Source organism: Empidonax traillii, unplaced genomic scaffold (assembly GCF_003031625.1).
Source record: "Empidonax traillii isolate 1590-97213 ecotype Southwest subspecies unplaced genomic scaffold, ASM303162v1 scaffold627:size381796, whole genome shotgun sequence".
Taxonomy (NCBI): Eukaryota; Metazoa; Chordata; class Aves; order Passeriformes; family Tyrannidae; genus Empidonax; species Empidonax traillii.
The window spans coordinates 5,411-15,843 of record NW_020955820.1 but is presented as its reverse complement, the minus strand read 5'-3'; the positions used below and the strand labels follow the sequence as shown (position 1 = coordinate 15,843).

At 40.8% G+C, this 10,433-nt stretch overlaps 1 protein-coding gene across 2 annotated transcripts in view; it reads right to left on the bottom strand.

Moving 5' to 3' along the window:
• The window catches only part of WDR11 (WD repeat domain 11), a 35,720-nt gene extending 25,593 nt beyond the window's left edge, over positions 1–10,127 (bottom strand). For both annotated transcript variants that reach the window (XM_027898886.1, XM_027898888.1), the window contains exons 1-7: positions 10,041–10,127; positions 8,913–9,024; positions 5,120–5,273; positions 3,288–3,461; positions 2,464–2,650; positions 974–1,139; positions 506–620 (exon numbers count right to left, since the gene is read on the bottom strand). In XM_027898886.1, coding sequence (XP_027754687.1) covers positions 506–620; positions 974–1,139; positions 2,464–2,650; positions 3,288–3,461; positions 5,120–5,273; positions 8,913–9,024; positions 10,041–10,126 — 994 coding nt within the window. In that variant the 5' untranslated portion in view covers position 10,127. The remainder of the gene's footprint in view (positions 1–505; positions 621–973; positions 1,140–2,463; positions 2,651–3,287; positions 3,462–5,119; positions 5,274–8,912; positions 9,025–10,040) is intronic.
• Positions 10,128–10,433: the final 306 nt, after the last annotated feature.

The following is a 10,433-nucleotide window of genomic DNA, read 5'->3' as shown; positions in this document are numbered from 1 at the left end:
CAACCTGCTCCATTATATTTAAAAGACCGTTCTTAGCAACATTTCATAAAAGAGACAAGAGTTTAATAATTTAGATATTAATCTAAAGCCCCTATCTTAGTTCTAAAATCAGCTTTTCCAATTTACCAAATGACTTCCAAAGCCTTGTGTTTGCCTGAAAAATATGTCCCTTCTTAAAGATAAAAAGAAGACACTATTAATCTTTTATGTATAATATTCTTGTATCTGTGACTGCTAAGCCAGTTTATAATTACAGTATTATTTAGTGATAAAAGGATTTTCAGGGTATTAATATAATCTATTTTGCACTTAACATCAGAGAAGTCAAAAAACATTTTGGGAAAAAGCAGCAGAAATTTAAATTTAAATTCAATGCATAAAGAGAAAAACACTAGAAGGGCTATAATTCACCATCCTATACAAGGTATGATGGTTAATACTGGTGTTAATTATTAATTAAAAGGCATCAAAGTTCATTTCAGGATGTTTTTGACACAAAACTTACCTGGCTCATCACTTGGAGTTCCAGTTAAGCTGCAGTTGGATCTGCGAACCCTCAGAGTTATACAACCATTTTCATGGAGGCAAAACAACCCATCCCTCTGGAAACAAGGAATCACCTGCACAGACACACACATTCTATTACAGTATCCAAATATTAACCTTTGCAAAGGGCAAATACAACATGCAACTGCTGATGTATAAGCAAGTCAAAAAAGATGTTACCATTAACGCAACATTTCCAGGATTTTTTTTTTTAGCTGTGGGACTTGGGGCTGAGGAAGTCAATTAATGTGGAAAATCAACTGAAAGGTTTGGTTTGGTTTGCTGGTTCAGAGGATGGTTTCCCCCCGATGAACTAACATATTTTCATTCTCTAAAACTAACCAAACACAACTATCAGCAGATCATCAACCCATCTGCGATGTCAATAAACTATTTCAGTGATAAAACCCCATCAAATCTCCATTACCTGGATGAAAGGCACACCTGTTCTTTCAATGGCAATCACACCCACGGTCTGATTCACTTCCAAGTCCAGGATCAGGATCTCTCTGGGATACAATAAGAGCATGTAGTTCCTCTTGGAAGGCAAATACGACAACTGGAGACAGTCGTTGAGGGTTACAGATTCAGCGCTGCAAAATGTCAGACGTAAACATTGATCAGGTTGTGTCAAAATAAAATTAATGGCACCACTTTTCCTGCAGCTGCAGTTTTTGTGCAAGTAACCCCTATTTTGATCACAGGGCAACTGCAGATTTCCATTTAACTGTTACAGCATCACTGAGTTCCACAAACACATTCTGTTGGCTTTTGTCCGATTGAGATTATAGAGTAATTTTAAAAATAGCATTTCATTCAAATGGAACAAGTGTAACTCTTGCACACCTCCCACACAAAGCAATTCACTTAGGAACAGTGCTTGGCTGCCCTGACATTTACTGACATTCATGGGAAATTATCCTCGAACATATTGCCCACTCCAGATTTTATACTGTTACGCATATTTCTTTGTTTTGAAATGAACTGAACCAGCATATCAAGAATCTCAGTCTTCAAAGCTCAGAGAAAGTAGCAAAGAGCAGGAAAGTTCATCATTTTATGAAAGGTGAACAGGGGATTAAATGCAACATAAGGGGGTTCCTCAGGGACATGGAACTCAATGAACTTGGGTCCTATTGATGAAAATCATCCTCATCCTGTGCTCAGTTTCCAAAGCCTCTCAACTCATTTTATGGATGATCCCTTTGAGAGGTTGTGTTAGTTTTTAATCTCCTCATTCCACCACACATTAAATCTCTTCACACACTTCCTGCACCTCATTCCTTGCTTTGGGACACCCTTTTGTCTGCACTTCCCTGACAATCTCCTGCTTCTCTTTTTCCTCAGAGCTTTTTCCCTAAACTCATCTAAAACCCCACAAATCTCAAAATGCAACAACTTAAGTTTTAGAAGGGCAGAAAATATAACAGAGAGGAATGCAATCCATAAATTCTGATTTCATTTGTACACTAATCATTTAGAAAATGCCTCCTGCTGCAGTATCGTGTACAGCATTAGAATGACAACTCTTCTCAGGTACCTGCATAATTTTTATTCTCTAGCTGTATCACTCCTCAATCCACAATCAAAATGAATTATGGCAGCTCATTTTCACCTTTTTTTTTTTTCCCCCAATAAGAAAGCTGTTTCTGAATTTACACCTGCATAAAACTCTGTCAGCAAAAGGAGGAAATGATGTCATTTGACTTCTATAAAACATGCTGAGATAATATGGTTGTTTTTATGAGCAGGACCGGATGAGAATGTTCTGTTCCTAAATATTACCCTCCCACAGGATATCCATCCATCTGCCTACCCCAGTGAATCTTCTTTATTTTAAACTAATTACCTTATAGGATATTATCTCTATAAGATATACAGGTATACATCACCTGGGAAAAAATATTTGCAACCTACCTTGGTTTCTCATTGCTGATTAAGATTTTTACTTTGTCAAGGGCCTTTTTGGCCCCTGTAGCAGCAGCCAGCTTGTTGTGAGAGGGACTGGAATGGGGACTAGAGATGTAAACTTTCTTCCCTGAGCTGGCAGGAGCTTTGGAAGGAGAGAAGTCAGAGATGAACACGATTCCTTCGCTGGTGAGCACTGCAGCAAGAAAAAAATAATAAAAGCAAAATTCAATCAGCAATTTGATTGTGACATTGCAGTTTAATGATATCTGAGTGGGGAAAAATGCTAATAACTTTAATAATACTCTATCAGGTGGAAAACTCTTCAATCTAGACAACCAGCACGTTCTACTGAAAAAGCAGCAGATGGCACATTACAATTAATTAATATCCACAAAACTCACCTTTCAAAATTAAGTTTATACTAAAAAACACTGAATTACTGGCAGAAACTCAGTTATTCTCTCCCATAAACTGTTTTTTTTAAGCTTCCCAGCGCAAATAGAAGAGTTGTGCACATTGGCTGTATCACTGTTTTTTGTTCTCAAAGAATTATTAACTCATTTATGCTGCAGCACAAAGTTTTGGCTCAGCTGTATCACTAAGATGGCCACAGAAGGCTGAATGTTATTGCAGATACACAAGGGCATCTTATTTCAGGAGATTCCACACCGGCCAAAGACTTCCCTGTCTTTGCTTTGAGACTTCTTCGTGGCATTTATGACATCATCCTCTCCAATCCACCACATTTAATCTCAATTTTAACATTCCAGCTTAACCTTTTTCCTGGTCACACACAACCAGGTCTCGCTGTTTCATGCAGATAAACTTACAAGCCAAGTGTGACGGATCAAAGGGGTCAAATGAGAAAGACAGGATATTTTCAGCATAGCTTTTCTTCCAAAGTTTGGTGCCTGTGTCTGCATTCCACAGTACAATATAGTTAGGGGGGTGAACTGCAAGCAGCAAATCTCTGGAAGCATCTTGATTCCACAACCACTGCATGTCTGTCAAAAGAAAAGAAGGAACATCAGGGAAATAATTTTTTTTAAAAAAAGTTGTTCTATTTTAAAACTACTCTTCTTCTGTGCCTTGTCTTTAATGGAACCACTGTACTGTACAGAACCACTGCAGAGTCAAAATGGAAAGAACCATACACCATCCCAATTAATATCTGGGAAGTCACCACGAGCTGTAACACCACCTAAAACTAATATTTGAGATGGTATCAGTATTGGACCTGGAAACAAATGTCTTCACTTCAAACACTTCTTAATCAGAGAGTCTTAAGTTCAAGACTAAAATGAATCTGACTGTAACACTCAGCCAAGAACACAAGTACAGTGCTAAATAACAGGGTCAGTCTGAAGGGGTGTGATGGCCCATCCTCAAAGCTGGCCATCATTTAAACATTCCAGATAAATGGACATAAAAGACTATGTTTTCTGTCAATAAGAACAGAGAGACACCCCAGTCCCTTGAAAGGAGCTGTATTAGAGCTCCCTGCATGCTCCTTGGGCAGTGGTTTAGACAACACAATGGGTCAGGCAGGCAGTGGGTGAAGGCACCCCAGTGCAGCTCCAATCACTCAAAACATGTCCTCACCAACTCACCTACAGCTCAGATACATTAAGATTTAAAAAAAAAACAAAACACTTCCTTCCTCAGCTGTTCTTCTGTTTGATCAGTTCAGCCTTTTCCCAGCTGGTAAGTGCTTTTCCCTGGGTTTCACAGAAAAGAAACGAAAAAAAAAAACCAAAAAGCAGCCATGTGTGTCCAAATGTTACACTGGAAGTTAACAAAAGGTTGCCCAGAAGCTTGGAAAGCCTTCACTGGGTCCGAAAAAATGGACAAATCTCCAAATTTCTCCATCAAAACTCCAACAAATATTCAGTGAATTGGTGTCAGGAGTAAATAAAACCCAACTCATAATGCACACACAAACAAAAAGTAATAAAACTAACAAAATTAACTGCAGTCAGTATAAAAAGCGTTCAGTGACTCACTAGTAGACTTAAAATATTATAGCTTCTTTCACAGGATTTATAAAATCAGAATAGCAAAACCCAACCAACTTATTTTCATAAGTGGACTTTCATATAATAAGAGTTTAAAAAACCCACCAGGTACAACATAAACATCACCACAAGTTTTTGAAACAGCTGAAATGTTCAAGAAAACCTCCTTTCTCTGCTTACATTGCAAATGTATGTTATCATACTAATATATTTGATCAGAAGTAGCTACATAATGAGCTATCTGGCAAAATATATGTGCCCAATGAAAACCTTTAATTTACACAAATGTAATGCTGTTGAAGCATTGCACCCCCTTGGATGGCAGCAGCACTCAGGTGCAATTCAAACCACACCACAATCCCAGCTGCAAAGCAGGAAGATGCAGCTGCCACTGTAAATGTTATTACTGCAATCCATAACATTCATAAAAAATAGATTCTAACTTTTTTGTCCCGGAAAACATTACCCTAATGAATTAAGTCTCACAGCATTCCTCTGGGAGCCAGTAAATCTTACACCTCCTTACAAAAAGAGCCAGCAAACACACAGAAGGCCGGCGATGCCAACAGCAGAAATCACTGCCAGAACTGAGCGTGGTGTATAAAACACAGGGGGTGGATTTGCACAAAAAAATGCTCCCCCGTCACCTTGGATTGGTTTTGAATGCTCCTGTATCTCACAGCGAGCCGTTCCCGTCGCCACATCCCACACGATGATCTTGCCGGTGGCATCGGCGGACGCCAAGCGCAGGGAGTACGGGGAGCCCGCGTTGTGGTGGTAATTTTCCTTGGCCCATTTGACCTGCACACACAGGGGGACACTGGTCAAAAGGAGACAAGCAGATATAACACAGACATCACACTGCACACCCTTCAGGTGGATAGGCAAAGAATAGTGAACTCAATGAAAAGCACTGTAATAGTTCGTGGCGACAGCACTTGTGTAAAATACCTTTAAGCTTCCATTGTTTGTGCAGATTTAAAGGCAGGTCCCCACTTTGCTGCATGACTGCATGGCTGATATTCTCAAATTACCTAAACAAACAAACCTTGTTCCTGAAGGTGACTACAGCAGCCCAAACATACACGTTATGTACATAAAGAGTTCACTCAAATATTTACAGGAAACTAAGCGGCAATATTTAAGGTTCCGTGGGCATCCACAAACCTGTACCCACCGATTTCCAAACAATTGTAGGTGGAAAAATTATCATCCAGCTTTTATATACAGCCTAAAACATGTCATTTTTATAATCTGACCAATATAGATATATTATGGTACGGGGGGAAAGGAAGGTTAAGTCTTACATCTATTTGTTGTCCCATAACTAAATAATAAAATAAAGAAGTTATTATTGACAGTTGCTGACTTTTCAGTCCTTTTCAGCACACTGATCTCCACACACCACTTTCTGCTTTGGGATTTGAAGCTGCATGGGCCTGCAATACCTGTGAAAACTGTGTCTTGAAATCTGAAACATTTTGTCTACAAGTCTTCCCCAATTATAAGGGCATAGATAAGACTGATTTCTCCCTTATCTTTTTAATACGGAACTGGTTTGCTACCTGGTTTTAAGGTGAATTTCTGTCCCTAGGAGAGACTGAAGACACTGACAGAATAAAGAAACCTCAATGGGAATTTACCTGCTACAAAAATCCCACTACATCTACCTGTGTGCTGTCACCCCACCTAACAGAGAAAGGGGGAACAAACACAGAACTTTTCGAGTTATAAACTTTTCTACCTGAAACACAAAGAATTCTAGAGAGACTCTTCTCTACCTACAAATTTAATTTTTGCAATTCCTGCTTCCCTGCTGTTCCAAAAAGAATCACCCATGAGGACATCTGCAATTACTGTAACTGTAAAAATCCACAAAGCTGTTTATTCCTCAGTTAAATACTTACTACTTCAAAGAAAATTCCAAGCCTGGAAGACATCATTTCTCAAGGGAGGAGTTGTCACCAAGTTACGAACAACTAAAAGGAGATCTTCACAACACAAATCTCTTTTCTCTCTGCTCCAACAAGGTCCAACACAGGACCTGACCATCTGCTAAAAGGAATGATTTTCTTACAATATTAGTCACTGTCTGTCTACCCTGACTTCAAAATACAGCAGCAACAGTCAGAAACATGAACCAGAGATGATTTTTTTTAATGTTCACAATCTACCTCACCCCATTTATAAAGCCTTATTATCTCTGTTTATTAAAACATCAAAAAGGATACAAACGTAATGTCAGTCTTCCCATTCTAGTGCCAGATCAAAACTTTTCTTTGTAATTAGATTTTTCCTCTGTAGAAGCACGCTTTCAAGTACTCTTCCTAAAGGTAAAATCAGATATAATCCACTCTCTACAAAGCCAGCAGTCTCCTACAAACACCTTTTGTACAGAGGGACAACTAACGCAGATCAATTCTCAGTGAATCCATGACCTATTCCAGACTCAGCTATGACAGCCAAAGGCCAGGAAGTATTTAAAGAAAAACAGTAAAATGGACTGCAGAAGGATTAGGAACCAATTGTGGGTTTTTTCTTTGCTTTTTTAATTACAGATGTGTTGTGTTTTGAAACTTTTCAGCGCAGATTCTTGACAAAGAGTTTGTCAGATATACACTGTAGGCTTCTTTCAGATCCCCTCCAGCTTATTTACACTCTTAGCATTTATAAACTCTCAAAAAAAAAAAAAAATTAGGAATGGAAGAAAATTTGTTACAGGTGTAAAGGTATCTGCAGTGATCATGGCCTCATAACAATTTCTTACGTAATGCCTGTTTCTTAAAGTAGAAGGGAATTTCTTTCCGTTCTTCCACCTTACAAATAAATTAGCCACTTTCTTACAGTCTCTTTCTGTTCATAAAGCTTCAGGTGGTGGGTTTGAAAAATTATCTTCTAAATTAATGGACTTCAGCATTTGGTTTCCTACTGACATGATGTTACTCCTCAAATACCCAACACACGTTAAGATGCTATCACTGCATGGATCAAAAAACTAACCGTGCTCCAATTTATTATCTAAGCTAAGTGCAAACTCAGCAAAGCAGAGTCATCATTATTGCTGACACCTCCAGGCCACTCAAGTTTTCTACTTTTTACACAATTATAGACATGGGAATTGATTTATTCACTTCACATGGCAGCTGGAAGACAACAAACAAGTTGCCAAAAGGTAAGCACAGGTATTGCTGCCCAGAGTGCCACTGACTCTGTGCTTGTCATCATGTCCACATCTTTGCTCTCAAAAAATGACATAAAATATCTGTTTTGAATCCTAACCCTTTTAACTTCCTTTTTTTTTTTTTTTTCCTTTTTGCCTGTCAGTTAAAAATTCTCTCTAATCAAGCAAATCAAGCAAAACTAATTCCTGAACCTTCCAGTCATTTTTAAAAGCTACAATGTCATTATCTGTATGACTCTTGGCCAAGATCTTGTATGGACCTGTATCAGTTTTGCCCTACCCGATCTTTTCACTCAGGATTTGAGTAGTCCATTTATTATTGTTGTTATTGTTATTATTGCTGTTGTTATTATTGTTGTTATTATTGTTATTATAAAGCTCACTTAACTGGACTCTGTAGCACAGAAATATACATTATGCCACATAAAGATACATAAACAACACCAACTACTGAACATCCTGAAATGTCAAAGCCATTCACCAGAAAATTGAAGCTCTTCATTGTGCAGAAAGAAATCATCATAACATGATAGCTCAGAAGTCAGTAAATCATCAAGCCTAAAGACAAAATAATTGTGTTTAATTTTAAAACAGCACTTGGGCCAAGGGCTATTAAACATTATATCTGCCAGCCAAACATTCCTCTAAACCCCAGCTGAATCTGTCATTGTCCACTATCAAAGAAATGATGCAACAAAGAAATACATCCTGTTCCACTCTTGACTCAAACTCCCAAGCCAAGGACCTTCAAAGGAAAGTACAGGTACCCTACACTTGAACTTAAATTTTAGCCAGTTTCTATCACTAAAATAAATGTTCAGTTTTGTCTGCTATTGTTCCTGTTCTCCAGGTAGGAACAGAAGGAAAAGCTTAAAAGTAACTTTCTAGACAAATGGTGCCCTTCCCCCCAATAGGGAAGATCAGAAAGGGTTTTCTTTGATATTTTGTAATGTTCATTTGAAACTCTCTCACGTTAAAAAGATTTCCTAAAAACATTTCTGTGTTCTGCAACACTAACAGATTTTCTAGTTATTCAATAACCTCTATGTATTCTATGAAGATATACCATCAACCCCAGCTCAAATTTCAGTATGTATGGTTTGACTCAGCTGCAACAGAGATCTTGTAAAATACGGGTATTTTACAACACGTTTTATCTGAAAATCAAGTGCAGTACCATGTCAAGTATTTACAGCAATTTAGAAAAATAACATATACACCAGAATCAAGTAATACACCTTAAAACACGTACACCTCACCTTGACAACACTAGCTTTGTGTTTCTCCAGAACCTGCAAAGTCTGAGCAGTATTGGCATCCACTATCAGCACGAGGGAATGACATCCATATGCAATCAAGCCTTGCCAGCCCCTGGAAAAGCACATGTCATCATCAACAAGCAAAAAACAACAACAGCTCTGCACATTAAGAACAAGACTTTTTTTTTTTTTTTTTTTTTTGCTGAGTAGGATGTGTGCTACTAGACATAATATTTGATGTTTACCAGGTGGTAAATACTGTTTAATTACATAAAAGCACTATAAAATGCCATTGCATGTCTGCTGAACCACCTGCTGACAGAACCCTGAGCCACTACAAAGCATCTCTTGGTGCCCATCTGTAAAAATCCTCTTCTGTAAATTTAAGACACTGCACAGGAATTCACGGAGAGCATTCCCAAACTTTACACGTTAAGAACACAGGTAACAAATATATATTTGCCACTATACAATCAATTGTATTTCCTTTATTTATTTGTTTATTTCGAGTAGCATGCATTTTCTACAGCAGTATGTAAACATTTAATACAGTAGCACATAAACATAAACATTTATTACTGCAGCATGTAAACATTTATTACAGTAACAGTGAAAATCCGCTGAGGCCTGTGTGACTTCAGAAGTTTATCACAGAATCACAGACTGGTTTGGGTGGGAAGGGACCCTGAAGACCACCTCGTTCTACCCCCTGCCACGGGCAGGGACACCTTCCACCAGCCCAGGCTGCTCCAAGCCCCGTCCAACCTGGCCTTGGACACTTCCAGGGATGGGGCAGCCACAGCTTCTCTGGGTAACCTGTGCCAGGGCCTCCCCACCCTCATAGGGAATATTTTCTTCCTAATATTTAATCTAAACCTCCTCTCTTACACTCCGAACCCGAACGCCGCTGCCGGCAGGGCCCGGGCCGTGCCCGCCCGTGGCTTTGTTCCCGCACAGCGCTGACAGCAGCAGCTCCTGCCTGCGGCCTCCGCCGGGACCCTCCGCCATCCCCGCTCCGCACAGGGGGCTGCCAGGACACCCCCGGTGCCGGGGTGCTCCCCGTGAGGGAGCAGTGCCAGGCACAGCGAAGAACCGGGACCCCCTCTCTCCCCGCCGCCCGGCCCTCACCAGTCGGCGGCGCCGCGGTTGGGCGCGCTGAGGGCGCCCGTCAGGGTCCGCGCCGGCAGCTTGATGTTGACGGTGAAGCGCTGCATGGCGAGCGAGCTCCCTCCCCTCCCGGCAGCGCCCAGCCCGGCGGGGCTGCCCCAGCGCCGGCACCGCTGCCGAGCGGCCCCAGCCCCGGCACCGGCACCGCCCCGCAGGAAGCGCCGCCTCGGCTCCGCTCCGGCCTCCGCCGGGGCCCCGCGGCTCGGGAACCGCCGTTCCGGGGCCGCCCCGCCCCGGCCGGGGGTGCGGGGGTGTGAGGGGTGTGCGGGGTTATGGTCGGAAGGCACCACCGGAGATCAACCCCGTCCAACTCCCCCCCGGGCTCACCTGGGGCAGGTGACACAGGCAGACGGG